The sequence below is a fragment of the Pleurodeles waltl genome, chromosome 7 (genome assembly GCF_031143425.1).
Source record: "Pleurodeles waltl isolate 20211129_DDA chromosome 7, aPleWal1.hap1.20221129, whole genome shotgun sequence".
NCBI classification, from domain to species: domain Eukaryota; kingdom Metazoa; phylum Chordata; class Amphibia; order Caudata; family Salamandridae; genus Pleurodeles; species Pleurodeles waltl.
In genome coordinates, this window is record NC_090446.1 from 1,516,241,366 (window position 1) to 1,516,267,131 (window position 25,766).

The 25,766-nt window shown below is 46.9% G+C and overlaps 1 protein-coding gene across 1 annotated transcript in view; it reads right to left on the reverse strand.

The window, feature by feature from the left end:
* Window positions 1-5,634: 5,634 nt before the first annotated feature.
* LOC138247460 (D(2)-like dopamine receptor) overlaps window positions 5,635-25,766 on the reverse strand; it is a 142,312-nt gene continuing 122,180 nt past the window's right edge. The window contains exons 6-8 of the mRNA XM_069202084.1: window positions 21,351-21,437; window positions 9,283-9,631; window positions 5,635-7,811 (exon numbers count right to left, since the gene is read on the reverse strand). Of these exons, the coding sequence (XP_069058185.1) occupies window positions 7,615-7,811; window positions 9,283-9,631; window positions 21,351-21,437 (633 nt within the window). The 3' untranslated portion in view covers window positions 5,635-7,614. The remainder of the gene's footprint in view (window positions 7,812-9,282; window positions 9,632-21,350; window positions 21,438-25,766) is intronic.

The window sequence follows — 25,766 nt, forward strand, 5'->3', positions numbered from 1 at the left end:
ACCTCTGACTCCGGCACGAGCTGTTCGCTCACGGATGTAACAGGCCGGCACAGCAGTTTCACAGCAGCTTGGCCTCTCAGTTCTTGAAGAGCTTCAGCCAGGACGCTGCACTCTCTGTAGTCTAAGGGCCTGATTTACATCTTGGCAGTAACTGTTCCACCGTCAGTGTTTCATCTGAAGACCCAACCACCGCCTTGACAGTCTGCCCGCCAGATTTAGATGTTGTGGTTGTGTTGTGTGTGGGTACACTGTCGGTAGTAGGTGCATTTTGTGTCATGGATGTCCGTCAATGTGTGTTTTTGGCATGTAAGTGTTGTGTTGTGGTGGACTGGCAATGGATATTAGTGTTTTTGTGGTGTGTTCTGCAGTGGGACACATATGGCTAAGGTACAGTGTGTGTGTTGGTGTGACGTACCTGTATTCCACAGCCACTGCCATTGTCTGATGTCCATTGGGTCCAGAGACTGCCTCCCACTGTCAGTAATCTGCCAGCAGTACACCGCCTGCAGGACTGTAACGTATGAATATGGTCGGCATGAACCCGCCTGCCTGACGGCTAGGAACAGCACTCTATTGTGGAGGTCTGTGGCTCACCCGCAATACATCTAAATACGGCAGGTGGAACACCGTCGACTTGACGGTCTTCTCGGGTCCGCCACTGTGGGGGCTTGGCGGTAACCCCACCAAGATCTAAATGAAGCCCTAATTCATTCTCCCCAGCTCAGAGAATATCTGCTTTTTGTTCATCCTGGGGTATGGCTATGATATTTACTACCTTTTGATGCAATGCAGTACTTTGTTGTGTCATACAGAGAGACAAAAACAGCGCAATAGCTATTAAGACATGACACTTTTTCTCTCGTTCCGTGCTGGCGCACTTGAGGCTGCTATGTTAAAACACACACATCCTTCCACTATGGTGCAAGGGTGTGTGTATTCTGCTAAGCCTGGGTTTTATACTAGAAGGGGACCCTTACAATACAGAGCCCTTTTCCCACTTTGTGTGTGTGTGCTGTTCAGCGAAGCACACACGCAAAGTTGGAAAGGTTTGGAGACTTTCTAAACCTGCTCTACTGTTCCCCCCTCCCTCAAGGAGTTGTAATGTTTTTTAGCACAAATCCCTGGCTGCAAATGTTAGTAGGTCAAGATTTGCCTCAAAACCCATGTGTGCTGCGTGGGAACACGCGCGGCATACCTCCTTGATGCAAAGTAGCGAATCGTGATACGTTGCATTACTTTAGATAACGTGTGAACACAAATCATGATTTGTGGTGGAAAGTAAATCCCAACACACTTTGTGCTGGGTTTGTATTACTTTTTTAACACACTCAAGAAAGAGAGTAATTTAAGGCCTCATTTACAAGGATTTTGCGCCAGCTTGGCTTCAAATTTTTTTTTTATGCTAAGGTGGTGCAAAACAGTCCTCCAACCCACATTTACAAACTGGCGCAATGTCACAAAGCCTTGCACTACATTATACCTGCACCTGGTATATTGTATACAAGGTAGGTGTTCCCCCATTAAAAGCCCCGCAGAAATGGCGCAGTGAAATCTACAAGATTCAGGTTTTAAAGGGATGCTGTGCTGCTGTCTACAGGGCCCCTTTAACATCGCTTTTGAAAGTTAGTTCAGCAATGTTAAGGTTCAGCGCCACAAGGGCGTCAGAATTTCTGATGCTGTTGTGGACACTTTGTGCCATGGAGCACTGTGTTGTAAATATAGCGCTCCCGTGGCATCGTTAGGTGGTGCAGGGCGGCACAAGAAAGCTGACGCATCAATCACAATGCACCAGTTTCTTCTAAATGAGTCCCTTAATGTCCTGGTGCTGGTCGAATTATCCCTTTGTATTGGTGAAGAACGTCCACGACGTGACAGGTGAACTTATGGGCTTATCTCAGACACCAGCTTCCATCCCAAAGCTGTGCACTCTGGTGTCAGACCAACAAGCCTTTCAGTTGCAGAGCTACATTAAAATATTTGAAGCGAACCAATGAAATTCAAGTGCATCTATTCTTTGTGTGTTGTCCTGTCCCATACCAGTCATTGAAGTTGTGGCATCTCAGCTGACGGTCCCTATCCAATCAACAGCTGTTGCTGAGACTGTTCGGATTGAGGCTCTGGAAGATGGTCTTAGCCGCACCGCTTGAGGCTCAGACCTTCGCATCCTTTCCAAAGGTCCATGTCCTTTCAGGCCGCAGGGTGACCTGTTCAAGCCCACCTCAGCCAGTGTTGTGAACACAAAGACCTTTTGACCCTTCACAACTGTTACGGATCCGACCCAGATTCAACAAGACCAAGTGAGCCTGAGCTCCACAAACTGAAGGAGGAACTGGACAACAGCTGGGACATTGAGGGGTTATGGGAATAAATACCTACGTATATGGCCATTAGCCACCACTGGAATTCCAGGAAGGGTCCCCGCCTGCGCACTCGCATTCACAAAGAATCTTTTGGTAGCATTCTCCTACTGAGGTTGGGGTGCCCTGGGTGTGTAGAGTCTAGCACTGTTCTAGGGAGCAACATAAACAAATTCAAAGTGTCAACAAACTCAGGGGCCTTGTGACACTTGGGTTAGAAGGAAATCAAGAGTGGGGTGAGATTGGGGTACACACCGGTGACCTCTGCTTCACACTTATGTGGGAAAACAGACCCGCAACTCTGAAGTGATGTCAGCATGAAAACTCACTACTTGCAGTTGTAACCATTGTCATGAGTGTGTAAGCACTGAAGATTCTTTCTACAAAACACTATAGCCCAGATGTACAAATTCAGGTTTGTGTTATATTTTCAACTCTGAATCAACACAAAATCTATTGGTGGAATTTACAATCCAATGCAAATTGTGATTTGTAACCCAAAGTAATGCAACGCAGCGCAATGAGCTGAGTTGTGTTACATTGCATCAAGGAGCCATTGCATGGGTGGTGCATGGACGTTCCCATGGGGACCGGTGCAAAACCCCACCGACAAAGAATAGCTGTGGACTTAGATCAACTAATATGACCTAAAGTGCAAGGGTCTGCATTTATCCTTTTGCCCCATGTAATTAACAATATCAGTTCATGGAAGTTGCTGAACTCACAGTAAATTCAAAGCGACTCTTTAAATGAATTCCTTTGCATTTTGCAGTAAATGTGCTAGCCTCTAGTGTGTGTTCATGCTGGTGTAATCCCCAGGGCATTGTACATATGCATCTATGTACATTGCAATTCTATATTGCAAACCCATTCCAAAAGGCAGGGGAGCAAGTGATAGGAAAGAAGCTGAGTTGTGAACGGTTAACGCATTGTGAATTAAGGCCAGATTTACTAAAAAGTGTCGAAGCGCGGTGCTGCTCCAAAATTTGCAGTGCTGCACTGCGCCACTTTAGAAACGCAGGGATGCGCCATATTTACTGACATACTGACATTTACTGCCCCTGTGTTTCCCCCTGCCCCGGCGCTAAATTTAGCTGCCAACGCCAAATCAGGCATCCTTGCACCATAGTGCAAGGGTGTCTGCATTGAGGGGATTGGTTGTTTATGTGCAGGAAGGTGCCCCTTCCTGCACATAAACAATCTACAATGGTGATTTGGCACTTCTGTGTGTGCTGCAGCATGCAAGACGCATATAAGTACCAAATTGTTATTAATTAATGATTGTTTATGTGCAGGAAGGGTACCTTCCTGCACATAAACAATCCTTCATGGTCTTTTGCTCTTTCTATGTGTGCTGCAAAATGCAGCACACATGGAAAAAGCAAAAACGAGGAGTAATGAAAGTATTCCTCCTCGTTGTGCCATGCTAAAGTTTTTGGCGCTGCCACAGATTTACGCCTTCTTGTAAATCTGTGGCAGGGTCAAAAGCAATGGGTGTTGCGGTGGAACACCCACAGCCACACCCATTGTACGCCCCTCTGACGCAGAAAACTGCGTCAGAGGGGTCCACATTTACAAGGTGGCATTAAGCCACAAAAAGTGGCACAGCACCACCCGGGCGCCACAGGAAGTGCTAGGGCCTTGTAAATCTGGCCCGTAGTATCTCTAAAGAGGTAGATCCTGATGGATACAGGGATGTTGTTCCAGATCCTGGGTGCATGATGGAAGAAGCCGGCTGCCTCTTTTTTTTACTTTCTTGCTACTTCCTAGTCTGCGGTGAGATGGTGTCCTGGCTCCAGGTCTGCCAGGAACCATCAGAGTTGGGGGAGCTTGTCTGCAAGCTAAGCAGGGATGCTGTTTGTGACAGCTTTGTGAATGATGCCTCTGGTTTTGAAGTTGGTGCGGACTGGCAACGAATACCATTAGAGTTCTATCCGGGTAGGGAGTGTACCTTATTTGACCTTAATTACATTTTTCTCTAACCAAAACAGTGCCCACCTTAAAGAAAGTCCAAATATTTCTAGCTGCATTGGTTCTTTTCACATCATTCATTCTGTTTGGTTGTAATTTATTTAGATCCACGACACAGGAAGTTGCATAATTAGTGGTTTAATACTGATGGTCTGCTTTGCATCCTTGCATGGTACTTTTCATCCTGGTATGGTAAGCTGGTGGTGTGGCATAGCTGCCCATCATTTTAGATGAGGGGTTCTGTTGATGTAGTTTGCATGGCTCAATGAGATGTGGAAAAGACCCCACATTGGTTCTGATGTTGATATTGTTGGTCTCAGTGGTTCACATATTTCACTCAAAGCATCTGCTGCATTGACTTTAGTGTTTTACTGTAAGATTGCTGTATTATCTGCATTTTCTGTTACTGATATAAAAGTACACACCTACCTGGAACTGAATTGTTCACATTTTACTTTATGAAAAGGTGTGTTTTATTCAATTTCCTATTACTTGTTGGTATTGTCTCTGTGTTTATTCCCAAATACAAACTGGCCCGGTTCTGTGATTGAGGTCGATATTTACTATCTCCCAAAACAAAAAGTGTAGATTCCATTCTGTAAGATATTACATTAAAAGGAGGCAAGAAGCAGCCCCCCTTAGGCTTGGGTTAGCTTCTTAATTAATAACTCTGAGACATTGGCTTATTTACAAGGAATTGGCGTAGGGCAGCGCCGAGAGCCTTTCTGCTGCGCTGCCCTACGCCAACTCGAAAGGGCAGAAATGCACTGTATTTACAAGATACAGTGCATTTCAGTCCCATCCCCCTGCGCTGGTGCACAAATTGCTGCTCAGAGCCAATGCAGGCCCCCTTGCTCCATGGTGAAAGGATGTCTGCGTTGTTGGCCGGATTGTTTTTGTGTAGAATGCAGCGCATGTGGAAAGAGGAAACAACGAGAAATGAAGTTATTTCTCTTTGTTGCACCTGCCCTGGGGAGGCGTACAGTTTTGACGCATCCCCAGGTTTACAGAATCTTGTAAATCTGGGAGTGCATCAAAACCCACAGGTGTTGGGTGAGAACACCCACGCAATGCCCATGGTACGCCTCCCTGACGCAGTGTAAGGCAACGTAGCAACTTGAGCTGCGTTGCCTCACACCATATCTACAAGGCCAGGAAAAGGAAGCAAAGTGGCTTTACGTGGCCTTGTAGATATAGGTCTGCACTACGCACCTCCAGTGCATCAGAAAAAGTGACGCACGGGCGGCACACGGGGCTTGTAAATGGCCCCATAGTTTTTGTCCTAAAAAGTCTTATTGAACCAGGTCAACTCCTTTTCATTTATTTATTGAAAGCTTTTGGAACACACATTCACCCATGTAAGAAAAGCTTGGAATGTTCTTGTTTTCTGATTATCACACTGAGAATCTTCACAGTTTGTAGTAAATTTGAAAATGTTTCAGTGCTAAGTAACTGCGAAGGCTCAAGAGGGTGATGGGCTTGGACTCTGGGAAGCGCCTTCCCTCTTTCCGCTGGGTCTAGGCAGCACTGAATAGTGCCATTGACTGCTAAGTGTCCAGCAGCAGCAGGCAGCCAAGCAAGGCACGGAAGCAGCTGAGGATAAGCAGAAATGTCACATTTTTGGGATCCACCTGTAAACAATATTGCTGACTGTTGAGGAAAGGCTGCAGCGCTCTGTCAGCCAATCGTGAGAGAGATGAAAGATAATATCATCCAATTGTATGAGACAAACGAGATGATGATTCAATGAGCAACAGGAATAGAGGCAAAGACGACCAATAGAAGTGAATACAGTCAGAATATTGCAGCCAACAGGATTTGTGAACATGATGAGAACCCAATCACAGGTATTAGTAGTGATGGTCTAATTGGGATTCTGTCCCAGCAAACGGGGATAACACATTATTGTCATCCAATCAGAACATTAAGTTGGTTCATGAAAGCGACTAGGAGCTTCATGACATCTAGTAGTGTAGTGAGGCTACTCAACACGTCTGGGCCTCGTGCAGCAAGTGCATTGCATTTTTTCCTATCGGGCTGCTCCAGAAACATGGGCTGAAGAGCCCATAATTAGAGTGAAACTGGTCCTACGTTGTTTCTGTTCTCATTCAGGAAGCACTTGGCTCGGCGGTTCGGGCTGAACTGTTCCCATTGGAGCAGAGTGAAGACTGATTTGTATGTGGCTGGGTCCAAATGATGGATGGGGATACGACCCAAGTGCTTGCCAGTGGCTGAGATTAATTCAAGCATTCCATCCATCGCTTTGTTGTTGCTCCAGAAACATAGGTAGCCCGGCTTCTCACCCTGAAATCAAGAACGTTTCCAATTTCTGCTGAATGTGGTGAGGGTCAGATGGCCAACTGCAGCTATACTTATGTTCTTGTTACTTTGTCCTTCAGCAAGAGAGTGGCTCTTGTTAACAAGTCCTGTATGTAGGGGATTCTTCTAGACCACTCCTTTAAACCGACTCTTGGTTCAGTTCCTGTAAAGGAATGGGTTTTTTCATAATGTCACCCCATTCAATACGGTTATAAACCTTGAGACAAGGTGACTACGACATCCTGCTCAGACTTCAAAGTATCTCTAAAAAGTTCATGTACATTAACAGGTGGTCACCATAGCTGTCCCGTTTGAAACAGAGTTTCACCCATGTCTCGATTAGCTGGCCTGCCCTGGAATCAATAATGTACCTCTTGATGAATAGAAGCCTGGTGGTGAGAACTGCCTCACGAGGTCCATCCACTAGCAGGCTACTGTAGTCAAGGTTCAGGGTTTTTGGTGAAATACAGGGCTTGGTCGGTTTGAAGAGATCAAAAGATCTTTGAGCATCCAAGTTAGTGGCTTCATCTGTATGTCTACATTTCATGGTACTCCATGCAGACAACTCGTTCTCTGCAGAGGAGTAGACTCTGCGTTGCAAAATCAAAAACATTTCCACATTTTAAGGTAAACAATGCTGATCTATGGTTGCTTTGCAAGTCAAATGTAGCCCAAAGGTGTATGGTGTTCTGTATCTCCACCTTTGATGGTTACGCATGTTGTCCCATAGCTCATCATACGTTAGGTGGAGCTCAGCAGCACAAGATCTTCATAGCACATTCAATGAATTCTCATGCCGAGGAGTAGATGGTACAGCCTTAAGGGGTCTTAGCAGTGAGTGACGGATATTGCTGATCTCAGCATTCGCTGGGTGCCTGTTCTGGCTGATCGCTCACCGTGCAGAGTGGGGATGTGATCAGCAGTGTGGCATCACCTTTGATGCCACATTTGAGGGCTGCTCATGAACTCAGCAGTGTAGAATCTTGATGAAAGCCTTCCGGAACTCCACGTTGAAGGTTGTGTAGATGATGGGATTGACGGCACTGTTGACGTAGCCCAGCCAGGTGACAGCACTGTACAGCTGGGCTGAGATGTCACACTTCCGGCAGTGGTCGCGCAGGATGTGGGTGATGAAGAACGGCAGCCAGCAGATGATGAAGACACCTTGGATGAGAGGAGAGAGAGACATGTTAAGGAAGTATGACTGAAGAGGGCAACAGTGTTTTTATCACAGTATAAGAGAAAAGAATGAGTGTTTCTTCCAAGAATTGTTGAATGATACATACAGTTATCCCAGGATTATGCAAAGAGTATTAATTTGGAAGTAAATATGAAGGAATTCCATCCATACAGACGTGTGGTCCTGCTTCAATGATTTTATTGTTGTTCCATAATGTTTTTTATAGTCAACGTATAGCCAACATGTGTTTCACCCTAAAGAGGCACTCAAGCCTAGGGCTTTTTCAAGGCTGTGTATTAACAGGTGGATTGAAACACTAGTAATGGATGCCACTATATTCTTTAGAAAGTTTCTGATTGTGGACACGAACAGTGAGCACTCTTCATCAATCAGAAACTTTCTAAAGAAAACAGTGACAATAATTACTAGTCTTCTAATCCATCTGTTAACACACAGCCTTGAAAAAGCCCTAGGCTTGCGTGCCTCTCCAGGGCAAAACAAGTGCAGGCTATATGTTGATTATAACAACAATAAAATCATTGAACCAGGACCACGCATCTTTATAGATAGAAATACTTCCTATTTACTTACAAATTAATCCTATCTGCTTAATCTTGGGATAACTGTAAGATTTCACAGGTCTTGGTGGAAACACTCATTTTTTCTCTTATCCAGTTTAAACAAGGGGTGTACTGGGCCCTATCCTATATGAGCATCACCAGATCCTCCACACCAAAAGCAGCACTTCAGATACTGGGTAATACTTGGCGGAGATCTGTTCTGATTTTACCGTGACACGAGTGGTACCTGCTCCGACACCAACAAGACACGTTGGAGAGATGAAGCTCACCTTATCTCCCCATTAGGCTATTGATCACCTCTTAATCCAGCCCTACCTATGCTATACTACTCCTTATGATGCATCCTCAGCCAGACCGCCATACTTTCAACAGGTCCACCATACTTTAAAGAGATGTTCAGACTGCCCTAGTCTCTGGAACAGTGGCAGCATTTCTTAGCAGAACTCTCATACTCTACACTACATTAAATTCTTCGCAGTGTCCCCATACGTTTAATGTGATAGTAATGGTATTGGTCAGCATGGATGCAATTATTTTAATGAGACTATACCAAAATACATGTTTCTAACACTCCATAGCATAAAGCCTCAGAAGAGCTTGTGTAAAGAGATAACCGTGGTGGTCTGCAGTGGGGCCCCTATACAAGTCCTCAGACTGGGTCGGCCCACATGAGAGAGTCTGTGGCTTCAGTGTATGGGGAATTTAGGGCACTTCTGAACTGTGAGTAGATATTATGAGGCGGAGAACCTACACAATGGATGCAGAGATTTTAAAATGGTAGGTTTTACATTGTGCGCCTTTTGGAATGCTTGGTGTGGGTACGAAACGGCACTTGAGCTCACAACCGGCATCCTTACCTCTTGTGGCCACTCACCCAACACTATGGCCAACATCTGTGTGGCCTTCTTCTCCTTCTGCTGGGAGATCCGACCCTTGGCCACGGATTTCAGTGACAGGGCAATGGATTCTTCTCCTGCCGGAGGGCCGGAGAAGGCAAGGGTGGCCTTGGTACGCTTGAACTTTAGGGTGCCAGTTCTAGCTGGTGCTGACATTGTCTCCACGTCGGACAAGGCCCCAGCGCTGCTTGGCAGGGCACAGGAAGCAGTGGGGGTGGCCATCTGGAGAGCGGGGTGCAGACCCCTCAGCTGGCTTCCTCTCATCCGGCTGAGGAACGGAAGCTGTTCGGAGGGCTCGGGGTGGACGGCAGCTTCTCGGACCAACATCTACAAGAGGTTGCAGCAGAGGACACCAGGTGAGTTATCCAGTCCAGACCAAGAAAATAATGTTTGCATAGGATGGTGGGAGAACAATTTCAAAGAACCCCGACTGACTGCCACTAGGTCACAAAGAGGGTCCATCAATGGGACATCTTATACCGTACAGTAACCGGACTTCCTCTGCATCCTTACACTACAACACCTTACCATGACACAGAGAAAACCTACCCAACATCATAGCGTGCCATACCAACCCCAACCACAAAATACCCACCCTCATTCAACACCACCCTTCCATACTAGACCCCTTGTATACTACTGTAGCATTGCATACTAGTCTGGAGCACTGCAAAACTTAACATGTTTAGAAAATGGTTCAATTTATAAATATTTTTTTTATTATGAAAAAATGTAATGATACATAAATATGAATCCATACCAAAAAGAATACATTACACAAATAAACATGATACACCAATGTCCACTAATAGAAAGGACATAATATGTAGATCCAGATATATGAAATATGCGAAGTACACATTGCGTAAGCATTATTGGGACCATATTTATACTTTTTTAGCGCCGCATTTGTGTCACTTTTTGACGCAAAAGCAGTACAACCTTACAAAATACAATTGTGCTTTGCAAGTTTGCGCCAATTTTGTGTAAAAAAACGATGCAAATGCGGCGCTAAAAAAACTATAAATATGGGCCTTAATGTCATATGCGCATGCCAATAGCTGCCCAATTCACAAACAGCAAACGCGTGTTTCATCTCAACAAGACTTCATCAGGGCTTCTAAAATGTTCAAATAACTATCCCACAAATTTTCAGACAGAGACGGTCAAAACTAAGGAGTAAGTATTGATAAAGGCTGAAGAACAGTGGCTTATAATATATGATAAGCCAACAAGATGTAGCACTTCTCCAATAAGTATTAGTGGTACAAACTATTCAATATCACATTAACCAGAGCCCCATGATAAGGGATAAATGTGCCAGATGTCACTATTTGCTCCCGACCACTGTTCAAACAAGACCAAAATGAGGTAAACTACTATCGTGCCACCATAGAGTACCACAGCCTTGTACAACGTAGCATGTCGCTGATACCGAACCATGCTATGCCATCCATGATGGCATATTATACTACCCCATGCCATAAAAGGTTTTATCATGACGTAGTATATTCTACTACAGAATAGCATGGTATACTCTGGCATGCTATAACTTAGCATACCAAATCAATTGAAATCATGTATACCACCATATAACTAAAATACACCCACTTTACCACAACACACAGCACCCTCCCCATCCTACTCGGCAACACAATCGGATAGTATATTGTATAATATGTCGAAATATAGAAGGGTATCTGTGAATTACAGGGATGTGTTTCACCGACATAGCGAAACTCCTGTTGTCTATGATGTCATTCAGAACCCTGAGATTTAAAACATCCCTGTAATTCACTTTTTACCCATCTATAATTTTATGTTATTTATTGTCCCCAAAATAATCTTCCCCTACTTTCAACTGCTATGCAGGGGCAGAGGAGTCATGTGCGAGCCTCCCATAACATGCCCTTTCCTCCCTGTCCCAAATGTAAAAAATCACCTGCAATCCCTAACCAACCCGACCAGGTTCACTGCCTTCCTTCTCCCTCCTGCAGCTGTGTTTCTGCCTGTGGCAGCTCCGTGGTATGGCAGAGGAGTGTCGCGCCACCCCACTGTTGGAGCCAGCAGATGCAATTGCGAACATGAAAAATAAAATGATAATATAAATGTTATCATCATTTTATTTTTCATGATGGAGCTGTGGACGAATATTGGGGGAGGGTCACCCTGATAACAGCAGCAAACATGGAGGAGGAGTAATGGCCACTGCAAGTGCGCATGTCGGTTTGCCCGGCTGTATTAGGACGGCCAAAACGACATGCGCACTTAGATTTCTGCAGACTCCAACCCGAGCTGTGCTGCACAGGCACAGGCTCCGAGACCCTGGGGAGGTGCAAAATCAGCCTCCTCAGACCAATCCCGGCACTCCTCTCATGATGGGTAAATGTATTACCAGCATGACAGCAGTGTCTGGATTGGCGTAGAGGAGTATGGGAACCTGTGCACCAGCAGCAGAGGAACAGCAGAGCACTGAGGCGGTGGGCGGCAGGAAAGTTATTATTTTTTTGTTACTGTCCCCCCATGCTGCCCCACCACTTTTCCCTAACAACAGCTGCTACTGCTTTCTGCTTTCAGTCACAGCACACAAGCAGCGCTGCGCGGCTCACAGGAAGGCCTGTCAGCGCGGCCTGGAAGGCGTTTATGACGTAGCAACAGTGGGTAACGAGTTTTGTAATTAACCATTGCTACATCACAGCAGATAGTTATGACAGTTTCTCTGTGCTGCCATACATAACACTTATATTGTGCCCTACCTTACCAACACATAACTCGTAACATGACATGGCGGGTTTTATCCTGCCCTACCTATTGTGCCCAGACACCCCCTATTCTTACAATAAGCTCCGATGTTCTACCTGAGCACAATACATGGGGTGCTGCAACCGACTCACTTCACCCAACCTGGCCCTCGTACACATCCAGACCCCCGCACTCGCGCCCCTACCTTAATCACACTCTGGTGAAAGGCAATGTTCACTAGGGCCGTCTCGAAACCTCGTAGCCCCATAAGGAGTTACACTCTGGTGTGAGCCCACCCCCTAGCACAGTTTGGCTCTCTCCTGAACACTTGTGGGGCATTTCCAAGTGGTCTGAAGATGCAGGGTCTCAGGGAAGAAAAATCACAGCTCTACAGCTTCATACTTTTCCATCTGAGAGGCCCCCACATCCACATACCCTATTACTCACAACGCCAGCTCTGTTCTTACACTGTCTCTTACACCCTCCCTCTGTGACTGAGATTCCCTTACTTGCCACTCCGTTCTTACTCACACTGTCACTCTGTGACTGAGATGCCCTCACCTGCAGCTCTGTTCTTACTCACACCGTCACTCTGTGACTGAGATGCCCTCACCTGCAGCTCTATTCTTACTCACACTGTCACTCTGTGCCTGAGATGCCCTCACCTGCAGCTCTATTATTACTCACACCATCACTCTGTGCTGAGATGCCCTTACCTGCAGCTCTATTCTTACTCACACTGTCACTCTGTGACTGAGATGCCCTCACCTGCAGCTCTGTTCTTACTCACATCGTCACTCTGTGACTGAGATACCCTCACATGCAGCTCGGTTCTTACTCACACTGTCACTCTGTGGCTGAAATTCCCTTACTTGCCGCTCTGTTCTTACTCACACTGTCACTCTGTGCCTGGGATGCCCTCACCTGCAGCTCTGTTCTTACTCACACTGTCACTCTGTGCCTGAGATGCCCTCACTCTCCGCTCTGTTCTTACTCACACCGTCACTCTGTGCCTGAGATGCCCTCACCTGCAGCTCTGCTATTACTCACACCATCACTCTGTGCTGAGATGCCCTTACCTGCAGCTCTGTTCTTACTCACACCGTCACTCTGTGACTGAGATGCCCTCACTTGCAGCTCTTTTCTTACTCACACTGTCACTCGGTGGCTGAGATGCTCTCACCTGCAGCTCTGTTCTTACTGACACTGTCACTCTGTGCCTGTGATGCCCTCACTTGCAGCTCTGTTCTTACACTGTCACTCTGTGACTGAGATGCCCTCACCTGCATCTCTGTTCTTACTCACACCGTCACTCTGTGGCTGAGATACCCTCACCTGCAGCTCTGTTCTTACTCACATTGTCACTCTGTGACTAAGATTCCCTAACTTGCAGCTCTGTTCTTACTCACACCGTCACTCGGTGGCTGAGATGCTCTCACCTGCAGCTCTGTTCTTACTGACACTGTCACTCTGTGCCTGGGATGCCCTCACCTGCAGCTCTGTTCTTACTCATACTGCCACTCTGTGGCTGAGATGCCCTCACATGCAGCTCTGTTCTTACTCATACTGTCACTCTGTGGCTGAGATGCCCTGACTTGCAGCTCTGTTCTTACTCACTCTGTCACTCTGTGCCTGTGATGCCCTCACTTGCAGCTCTGTTCTTACACTGTCACTCTGTGACTGAGATGCCCTCACCTGCATCTCTGTTCTTACTCACACCGTCACTCTGTGGCTGAGATACCCTCACCTGCAGCTCTGTTCTTACTCACATTGTCACTCTGTGACTAAGATTCTCTAACTTGCAGCTCTGTTCTTACTCACACCGTCACTCTGTGCCTGTGATTCCTTCACCTGCAACTCTGTTCTTACTCACACTGTCATTCTGTGCCTGAGATGCCCTCACTTGCAGCTTTATTCTTACTCACACTGTCACTCTGTGCCTGAGATTCCCTTACTTGCCGCTCTGGTCTTACTCACACTGTCATTGTGTGCCTGAGATGCCCTCACTCGCAGCTCTTTTATTACTCACACTGTCACTCTGTGACTAAGATTCCCCCACTTGCAGCTCTGTTCTTACTCACACTGTCACTCTGTGCCTGAGATGCCCTCATTGCTCTCATGCACAGCTCCATTATTACTCACACCATCACTCTGTGCCTGAGATTCCCTTACAGTCAGCACTCCTCATACTCACACTGTAACTCTGTGCCTGATTTGCCCTCATGCTCACATCTTTGTTCATATTCACCTATCACTCTGCACCTGAGATGCCCTCACTTGCAACTCAGTTGTTACTTACACCCTCGCTCTGTGCCTGAGAAGCCCTCACATTGAGCTCCTCTCATTCACAAGCCACTCTGTCTAAAGTGCCTGCACACAGCTCCACTTGTTACTCACACTCTCACTCTGTGCCTGAGATGCCTCATACCCATCAGAGATGCCCTCACACCTGGCCCCACTCTCCCTTTTCACCTGGGATGACCTCACATCCAGATCCTCTCTTACTCTCACCTACAGCAGTACCTCTCCCTTTGTACCTAAGATGATCCCTCACACCCAGCTGCACACCTGTAATTCCCATAAATATTTGCACCGTTGTTCACTTCCTTTCACCTTATACTTAAGAGGCCCTCACATACAGCAGTACCCTCCTTCACTTCCCTTCATGTTGTACTTGGGATGTCCTCACACACAGCAGCACCCTCACTCACTTCTTCTCACACTATACGTGAGCTTGAGATGTCCTCACTCACAGCAGCACCCTCACTCACTTCCTTTCATGTTATACTTGAGATGTCCTCACACACAGCAGCACCCTCACTCACTTCTTCTCACACTATACTTGAGCTTGAGATGTCCTCACTCACAGCAGCACCCTCACTCACTTCCTTTCATGTTATACTTGAGAATTCCTCACACACAGCAGTATCCTCACTCACTTCCTTTCATGTTATACTTGAGAAGTCCTCACACACAGCAGCACCGTCACTCACTTCTTCTCACGCTATACTTGAGATGCCCTCACATACAGCAGCACCCTCACTCACTTCTTCTCACACTGTATTTGAGATGTCCTCACACACAGCAGCACTGTCACTCACTTCCTTTCATGTTCTACTTGAGATGTCCTCACACACAGCAGCACCCTCACTCACTTCTTCTCACACTATACTTGAGATGCCCTCACACACAGCAACACCCTCACTCACTTCTTCTCACGCTGTACGTGAGATCTCCTCACACACAGCAGCACCGTCACTCACTTCTTCTCACGCTATCCTTGAGATGCCGTCACGCACAGCAACACCCTAACTCACTTCTTCTCACACTATACTTGAGATGCCCTCACACACAGCAGCACCATCACTCACTTCTTCTCACACTATACTTGAGCTTGAGATATCCTCACACACAGCAGCACCCTCACTCACTTCCTTTCATGTTATACTTGAGATGCCCTCACACACAGCAGCACCCTAACTCACTTCCTTTCATGTTATACTTGAGATGCCCTCACACACAGCAGCACCCTCACTCACTTCCTTGCAGGTTATACTTGAGATGTCCTCACACACAGCAACACCCTCACTCACTTCTTCTCACACTATACTTGAGATGTCCTCACACACAGCAACACCCTCACTCACTTCTTCTCACACTATACTTGAGATGTCCTCACACACACCAGCACCCACACTCACTTCTTCTCACACTATACTTGAGATGCCCTCACATACAGCAGCACCCTCACTCACTTCTTCGCATACTATACTTGAGATGTCCTCACACACAGCAGAAGTTTCCATAGCTTCCTCTCCCTCTTTATTAGAGACACACACACACTCACACTTCTTCTCTTTAAAGATAATCTGTAAAGAGCAGCAGAGTTTTATGAAATATTCTACAATCTGAAGTAGCAATTAAAATCCAAAGCACAATATCGACACTTTTAAACTAAACAGCCTAACCCCCATGGAACACTATCCATGCCAAATTCAGTGAATACAACGTTTCCTTTGCCATTTAGGGAATGTGGATTGTGTCATCTTGGCTGAGAGATGTCAGTCCATCCAGTGCACACTGACAGATCTGGAGCAGGATGAAGCCGTCCCAGTCACAGATGGCGTTTTGTTTAGCGATCCCTTCGCCAATAGCCTAGGGATGTTCCTGAGCACTTAAAACTGCACTGAACAAGGCTGAGCTGTCTTTCAAAAATAGTTTTCAGCCTGCCCATTTTGCAAATGCCTGTTCTACGGGCCCCGGAGAGGCTCCACTGTCAAGGGCAGACATGTTCATCACTACCTGCTAATGACAGCACGTGCACAGTGAATACTCGTCACTAGCCGCCAGTGGCATGCGCCGCACATTATCACCACTAATCCTCAGTTTCAGAAATAGTTAATAATCACCCGTACCTATTAATGGCAGGCAGAGTGAGTACTTACCACTAACCATCAGTAGTGGTGATGTTCTAATTAATTAATTAAGAGGGTCCATATGCAAAATCAGGACTGTCTGAGTCTTCATATGACCTTGTGGGTCTTCATAAGACATAGTCTAAGACTAATAAACAAATATGCGTGAAATTCCAGATTAAAACCTCATGGTTTTATTCAAAGTATGCGTCCATTACTTACGATAATGGCATTACTCCTAGTCCTACTCCCTCGCCTTCCTTTCCACCAATGAGGCTCCCTGCCTCCCCCTAGACCACACCCATCCCCTTAAAAAAGCCCACCCCCACCACCTCCTTTACAGAAACAAGTCCAAACAGCAATTCAGGTGGTCCGTACCGGGAGGGCGGGAGGGAACGGAAAGGAAGGTGAGGGATAGGACTAGGAGTAATGCCATTATCGTAAGTAATGGATGCATTACCTCCCGTCCCTCCCTCGCCTTCCTTTCCACCAATGAGACATAGCAAGAGAAAAACAGGAGACGGACACTGAGTTGCAACAAGTTTAATCACAACCCAAAAAAGGACACCGGACAACCACCCCCCTATTACATCATAGAGGACAAGGCACGGTGACCCAATACCGACTCCAAACTGCCCAAGTCCGCCAGTCTGTAATGATGAACAAAGGTAGGTTTCTGCAAATTTCCACCACAGAAGCGCCCTGCAGCTCCGCCACCGTAGCAGCCATACCCCTGGTAGAACGGCCCTGTATCCCCTGGGGTGGAACAATGCCTTTCAAAGAATAAGACATCAAAATCAGAGAGCAAACCCAAAGACTCAAGGAAGCAGTGGACGGCTTCTCCCCCTTCCGAGCCGGACCGAAATTAACAAACAGGGAATCACCCTTCCAGAAAGGAGCAACCACCCGTAGATATTCCAACAAAGCCCGATGTACATCCAAAGAATGCAACCGAACCTCCTCATCCGAGGAAGGATCGGGACAAAAAGCAGGAAGGATAACCTCCTGTCGAGCATGGAAAGCCGAATTCACTTTGAGAACAAACGAAGGAACTGGAACAAGCACAACCCGATCAGGAAAAACCTTACAAAAAGGAAAAGAGCAGGCCAAGGCCCCCAACTCCCCCAAACGACGGGCTGAAGTAATGGCCACCAGAAAAAAAGTCTTCAAAGTGAGATAACATAAGTCACATGAATCCAGCGGTTCAAAGTGTGGAACGGTTAAAGCATCCAACACCAAAGAAAGATCCCAGGAAGGAAAGGCCCGCACCGGACGAAGAAACAAGTTAAGAAGGCCCTGGAAAAACCGAGGCATCAAATGACTCTCATCAGACAGATTACGCCACGGACCCCTAAAAGCCTGAATTGCAGCCCACTGCACCCGCAGTGAAGCCACAGACAACCCCAACTGGGCCCCATCCTGCAGAAACTGCATCACCTCAAACAGAGAAGCAGCCGTAGGATCCAACCTATGCCGCAAACACCAGGAAGAAAAAACCTTCCACTGCCGACCATAAGACAGCAACATGGAATGACGCCGCAAAGCCAGCAAAGTAGAACTCAAAGCGACCGGAACCCCTAAGCACATCAATCCCCTACATTCTACTTCCAAGCCGTCAAGTGCAACCACCTCAACGACCCCATCGGTAGGCAAGGAAACTCCAGAGGCGAGGGACAGAGAGGGACAGTTCACATGTGACCGGAAGCCATCAACCGAAGCTACGGAAACCAATTCGCCTGTGGCCAATGGGGCGCAATCAAGAGAACCCTGGCCTTCAGAAGACGTACCCTCACCAGAAACGCACGGAGCAACTGGAAGGGCGGAAATGCGTACAAAAGATCCTGAGGCCAAGGACACAACATCCCGTCCAACGCCCAAGCCTGATGACAATGAAACCGGGAGCAAAAGCGCCTCACTTTCGCATTCTCTGGGAGGCAAAAACATCCAACACCGGAAGACCCCACAGGCAAACCAGGCGACAAAACAGTGACAATCGGAGGGAGAAAAGCTGAAACGAAGGAATGACCCAGCTCAGAAGATCCGCCCGAACATTGACCACCCCCTGAATGTAAGTGGCTTGCAGGGATAGAACCCACCCCTGCGCCCAAACAAAAATGTCCCTCGCAATGTGGAACAGCGACCGCGACCTGGTCCCTCCCTGCCTGTTCACGTAAGCCTTGGTCACCAAGTTGTCTGTCCGGATAAGAACATCCAATCCATTCAGGGATTCCTGAAAATGAACCAGAGCAAGAAGCACCGCCTTCAACTCCCGCCAATTTGAGGAGCGTCTGACCTCCAGAGGTGACCAAAACCCCTGAACCTGAGCCGACCCCAGCGAAGCCCCCAAACCAGAGAGACTGGCATCGGTCGTCACTACCACCGGGCGAGGAGGAGATAAAGACACCCCCACACGAAGATGAGCCGGCACCAGCCACCAACCCAACTCCCTGCCAACAAACCCTGACACAGGAATCCTTGTCCGAAGAGAACTCAACCCCGGAGACCAACGAACGAGAAACCAGTTCTTCAGGCAAAGAAGATTAAACCATGCCCACGGTACCAGAAAAACCACAGACGCCAAATTACCCTGCAGACGTAACCTCTGAAGGGCTCTGGGAGCAGGCTGAGACAAGATCGAGAACACCTGTGACTGGAGGCACAACAACCGCTTCTCCAACACAGCCAACTCAATCATGTCCTGAACCTCATCTCTGGACATGAGAGACGCAAGAACCCCCAACGCAACCTGGTGTCCACCAGGAGTGGGAAGGGGAACCGCAACATCCTCCCCCGAAGAAGAAGAAACAATCCTGCGCTGCTTGGAAGGAACCTGCCTCAACATTATCCCAACAAGAAATGTACCCAAGAGGCCAACAGCACCCAGTAAAATAATGGAGAAAGTTCACCCCCCCCCCAATTCAACAGTAGCAAATGAGAAAAGTGCAACAATTAACACAAAACCATAAAAAACGCGGGCAGAAACACCCGTCCTACCGCCAATATGCAAATAATCCCAACCGGCACATCAGCCCAGCAAACGCGAGCCGAAGATCCGGAAGCACAGCCCCAGCCACCATAGAGCCGAGCGACTCCGTCAGCCGACTCCCAGGACGCGTCTCCAAGGCAGCACCGCCTGCCCCCGGAAGAATCGACCGCCGGGAAACTCTCAACGAGGTGCTCCGCGCTCGTTGAGAGTCAAGCCGATGCCCCGCAGTGGAGGAGAAGGAAAAAGGTAAGTCTAGCAGGGCTAGACAAAAAGAACAGGAGGTGGTGGGGGTGGGGGCCTTTTTTAAGGGGAAGGTAGGGGTCTAGGGGGAGGCAGGGAGCCTCGTTGGTGGAAAGGAAGGCGAGGGAGGGACGGGAGGTAATGATCATTACAGAAGAAAAAAAGTAATTAGTTAGCCAATCAGAAACTAGCATCAAGTATATAATCAAAGTATAATTTTTCAACAGGACTAACATAATGTCTGCCTCTGAACTAGACCTAAGAAAAGACTAAATACTTTTCAGTAAATGGTCTAAAATAGCGTCTGCTCCCAAAGAAATAAGCCAAAAGACTATTGGCCTGATTTAGATCTTGAATATCCTGTCCTTCATATTACGATCTCCGTAGGATATTATGGGATCGTAATACTGTGGACAGGTGTGTCCTTCACATTTGTGACAGAGTTTTTCCCTCCTCCAAGATCTAAATTAGGCCCTAAGTATAATCCAAATAGACAGACTGGCATAGAGTCTGCTCAGTTAGAATGCCAAAGAATATCTGGGTATTCTCCAATATAAAACGGCTTTTATAATGTTTCAGGATACAGATGTCATACACATTTCATGATTGGATATGACATAACAGGATTAGACTAGCAATGTTGCAACCCCATGAACCAATCAATTTTCTGGTAAACAAGATACTTCTAGAGGCATCTACTTCCTAATGCACGTCATTGGTTAGATAATGCATAACTAATTAAAGAAATAATTTGATATTTTACGTAACACAGAAATACAATGGCTAGTTATCTAATGAATGACAAACACAGGACATGGGCAGGGAACTCTAGAAAGTTAGAAAATAAAGGGACATCCTGAACAATGTTTTCCTGAGAGAACACAAATATTACATTACAGAGACCACAGATGAGGCTTCTTTTTCAATGATTTTCCTGAAATGGAAAAACACACAAGCATACAGAGCGAGAGAGAGAAAGATTCACCAACATAAAATAAAGGTGCACTCTTATTCTGCAAATATGCACTGTGTCCTGGTCAGGTCAACTAAAACACATTTAAATAAGGGATTATTTCCCAACATAAAAACTCGTCTACAGTAGCAATTGTTACGCATTCTCACCACAAGCCACCCATGGCAGGCAGAGTGAGTACTCTCCGCTAGCTATCAGTAGGTGTATTGCATACTCACCATAAGCCACCAGGGACAGGCACGATGAGTACTCGCCACTTGTAATCAGTGGCAGGTGTAGGGCGTATTACCACCAGCCACCAGTGGCATGCGCAGTGAATACCCATCAACTACCAGTGGCCGAAAAGTGGTCCTTATCAGAAGCTGTCTTTGGCAGGCGTAGAGAGTACTCACCCCTAGCCATTGGTGGCAAGTTGTCTGACCCGCCTTTGCCTAAATACAAGGACATGTGGTTTCTAAATTTCTCAAATAATTGCTGGACAATTTGCATACTCACTACTTGGTACCAGGTGTAGTGCATACTCACCGCTAACCTTCAGTGACTGAACCTATCCATAAGCTACCAATGGCATATGTAATTGATACCACTAGGCATATGTGACAGATGATTTTTTAAGATTCATTTGAGCAAGAATTATAAAGCACAGTAAATACCTGTAAGTGTCAAGGCGCTATTAGTGCAAGTACTCACCACTTTCCTACGTGAAGAGTGGGTAGCTCTGTTGGACTTCACCAGCAGTGTGCACAGCTTCACGTCCTCCGGGTGGGTGCATCTATTCTGCAGGGGTGTGAGTAAAAGAAATGTATGAGGTGAGAAGCTGGAAAAGTGAGAAAGGAAAAAATAAAGTAAATTAGATGGAGGGCGTAAAGGGGTGTGTGTGACCACAATAGTCTTTGGCTCATTGGTGGATGTAGTGGGTGAGTCAGTGGGAAAATGTTGGCACTGACCCTAAAAGGCAGGAAACTAAAGGCCTGTCGTCACGTTGAAAGGGGAAGTCTTTTTAATCGAGGGGGAGGTGCTTGATGCAGCAGATAATCCTCTTTCGTCATTTCCTGCACCACTCCACGCCCTGAAGTGCTGTGGGAAGGGGGGGGCAGGGGAGTGGTTGCACTGAATTAAGCCCTTTTCTCACAGAGTGCAGGATGCTTTGTTAGTGACAAACTATGTCTAAAACAGTGTATTTAAATATTTCCAACCAATACATGAGCAGCGCATTCACCTATAATAGGAACCTTTACGGGATCAGCCCCAATGGCTCAGCCTTTTCCCGTGTCAGCCCTTTGTTGTAGTATTCAGACGGAGTGAGATCTTTGTAGGGTCATCCCTTTCTGGGGGTCATTTGTGGGGTCATCCATTTGCGGGGTCACCCAATGAGGTCAGCCCATTGTGGGGTCAACCCTATGGGGAGAGTGTTGTAGGGTCAGCCCTTTGTGGGGTCAACCCTATGTGGTGAGCGTTTGTAGGGTCCGCCCTTTGTGGGGTCAGCGTTTGTAGGGTTAGCCCTTTGTGGGGTCAGCATTTGTAGGGTCAGCCCTTTGTGGGGTCAACACTATGGGGTGAGCGGTTGTAGGGTCAGCCCTTTGTGGGGTCAACCCTATGGGGTGGGCGTTTGTAGGGTTAGCACTTTGTGGAGTCAACCCTATGGGGTGAGCGTTTGTAGGGTCAGCCCTTTGTGGGGCTATGCCTATAAGGTCAGCTTTTAGTGGACTCAGTCCTATAGACTCAGCTCTTTATCAGCACTACGGGCCAGTCCTTTTTGGGGTCAGCCCTGCGGGGGTACATTGAGATGTAAGATACATTTTCCAAGTAAATAGGAGCGAGTCGGGTTCACAGAGAAAAACAGGGGTGCTGCTACGACCTCGCAGACAAGTATTGGTAGCCAACTAGGAGGCAGGTTTAAGAGCCTCCTGCTCCATATTATCGCCATATTAGCGTCATTTTTTTATGCTAATGTGGCGATATTATGGCAAAAACGCAGCGCCAGATTTACAAAGTGGCACAATGAACGTATTGCACCACTTGGTAACCCCATGTGCCACGTTATGCCATTGTCAGGCATAATCTATGCAAGGGGAGTGTTCCCGTTAGGGGGCCGAAAAAAATGGTGCAAAGAAATCCAAAAGATTTCTTTGCATCATTTTTTCTGGCATTTTTACGCCTGCTCAGGGGGCACACCATTATTTACAATGGGCCCCTATGTACTCTGCAGGAGTAGCGGCAAAATGTTGGCGTTACTCCTGCTGAGTACATCGATAGCGTCAAAAATTCTGATGCTGTTGCCCCCTACTCTGCGCCGTGGTGCGCCATATTTTAAATACGGCGCATACATGGTGCCGCAAAGGGGCGCAAGGAAATTGGCGCTACACCTGGGCAGCGCCACTTTTCTTAAATCTGCCCCTAGGTGTTTTTGCAGTGAAATTGCAGAGAACTGACGCCAGCACTTGCCGCACCCAAGACAGCTGCCCACAGTGAGGGTCTGTGTGGATCTGTCCCTCTCCTGTATAGCGCCGAGACTCGGAACACTAGCTGAAGAGGAGGTCGGCTGCTGAGAGACACTTAAGGGAGACGTGGGGAGGGCCGGAAGATCAGCAGAGTCCGGATCCGTTATTAAAAATAGATCCAAGAAAGTGTGGGGTAGAGGGAAGGGAGAGTAGAAGAGAAAACGAGAGAAAGGAAAACGGGGAGGAGAGCGACAGAGGACAAGAGAGAACGAAAGTTAGGGAGAGAAGAGGAGAAAATGAAGGAGAAGAGGAGACTGTTGGATAGGGGGGGGAAGAGAAACGAATAAACAGGGGAGAAAGCGGAAGGAGCGCGGGGATGAGGGGACCAGAAAAATATTGTCAGATCTTTAGCCTGACAAGTTCAGAGCCTTTCTAGCTCATTGATACGAAAACAAGGCGCTTTCCCCGCTATTTTGACAGCGGACGAAGTGCTGAACCGTATCGCGTCTTCCCATCTTTCATCGAGTGACTCATCAACATTTATAATCTGATGAATTTGCCAAAATAAAGATATTTAAAAGGATCAAGGCACCTTGACCTCTCCCGAGAAGCTGAATAGACAAAACCGTGCCAAGGTCGGGCGAGGGGAGGGCCCATCACCTCTCACGGCGAATTAAATGCGTGTTGTGTTTTTTCACGTCCATCGTGGCTCGTTGGATCTCTGGCGTCTGCGTTTTCCCTCCCCATTAAGGCCTAATGAATGCGTGCTGGAGTGGAAGGGGGTGCGCTGTTAAATGTCACCTTGAGGGGCCCCGGATGTGTTCTGCCGGCTGCGGCGCCTGCATCCCCCCTCTTGTCGCTATGGAGATACATTAACAATGAGGCAATAATGCAACATCCTTTGTGTTCAACACACCTGGGCGGTGACACTTGGGTACCAGGGTACAAGTGGAAATTATACTGATTTGGAACTTTATGGCTGAAAATGGCTGTCAGGCCTGTAAAGTCTGCCCAGCAGCTCTCATTATGAAGAGCTGGGCAGACCAGCTTTAACCTCGGGTAATAAGAAATATTGTACCCGAGGTTCTGCCCAGGCCTCTTCCAAGAAATTCACAGTTTTGTCTCCATCACGTGTACCGCTGGCTGTTCGGCACCTTCACAGTCATTTACATAAAACGCATATATTGTCAGATAAAGACCATCCCAGTGCTTAATTTGTGCTCGTTGTTTCCGGTGCCGAGCACTGGCACTTATTTTTCAGGGCCGGCGCTTATTTTTCTGCCTCAAGCTAAATGCTTGCGAGAAAAAGACACATATGGGAAAGACGGAGGAAGAGAAAAACGAAAAAGCGTCACAATGGGAGAAAGCAGAAAGCAGAAAGCTGCAAGAGTGAGCTGAAGGGCAGGGAGTGGCTGTAAATGGATTGAAGAGGCCCGAGATGGCTTCAGGATTACACTGAATGTATTCCGTGTACCACATTTCATTGCAGCAGCCGCATGTTTAAGAGGAGGGCTTTGGGCAACAGCACGTTTTTATTTACAAATTAAGCACTGGAACAGCCCCAGGTAAATCCTCGTCAGTCACTTATCCTGATTCAAACCGGGGACATTTTAAGGATTTTAGGGGCCCTGGACCAAACGCATTTTCGGGGCCCCTGTTCGGAAGGGCAGTGAATTTATGATCCAGTTTCAGCTCCTGCGTGCCCTCTTAGGACATGCTACTGGCAGCGCACAGAGACGCTAGTTCGCATTATAAATGTGTTTACGTCTAATATTCAGGGATAGTAACTTGTGTTTTCAATTCTGTAACACAGCAGAAGCTCTCTAATATCACTGCAAATAATCTCTGTGACACACTCCCATTTCTCAAATGCGAGGTCCTGTTTTAATCTAAAAGAAACTTTTTTTTATGGATGTTGCATGAAACATCAATACGACATTTCTCTGCAAAATAACTGTAATAAACTCTCACACATCACCCAGATTAAAATTTATTAAAGGAAAACATTACTTGAAACAATCTGTTTAAGAATTATTCAAGGTCTTCAGGTCAATCTCCGCAGGAGGGGGGCAGAGGGTAGCCAAGCCATTAGGGAAGAACTTGGGGTGTAATTAAGAGATTGCTTTGAAATAAAACACCTTCCATTATGTGAAATTGAGAATATAGTGAAAAGAAAGCTCTGATATTACTGCAAAAAGCAGAGAGGGACAAATCAGGGCATTTCATCATTAAGACAGATTGCCTGAGGCGATAGCAGAGGTTTCAAAGGAGCTTTAAATTTTACATGGTATAATCAGTCCTATTGAAAATTCTGGAAGGTGGCGGGAGATGGGCAACAGAAGACAGGCTTCAGGCAGAATGTGGGCCATTAGTGCAATACTGAGCATCAATTCATGTAAGAATTAGGAGTGACTGACAGGGGAGGATAAAAGAGCAATCAGTTTGCAGTAAATGTCTCCTGAGGTCCTCAATTCATTGGTGATCTTTCTTTAAAATAACTTGTAGGTATTGACGGGGGCGCCCTGCCGGACCCGGTTGAGGAAGCGACTGTGGTAGGAGGCGGTAGTCAACAAGAACCTCTAAGATCCATCTTTTGGGACCAATATGAGCATTAACACCTCTGCTCCCTAAGTAGATCCTAACTTTCTCAATCCTTGAAATGGCT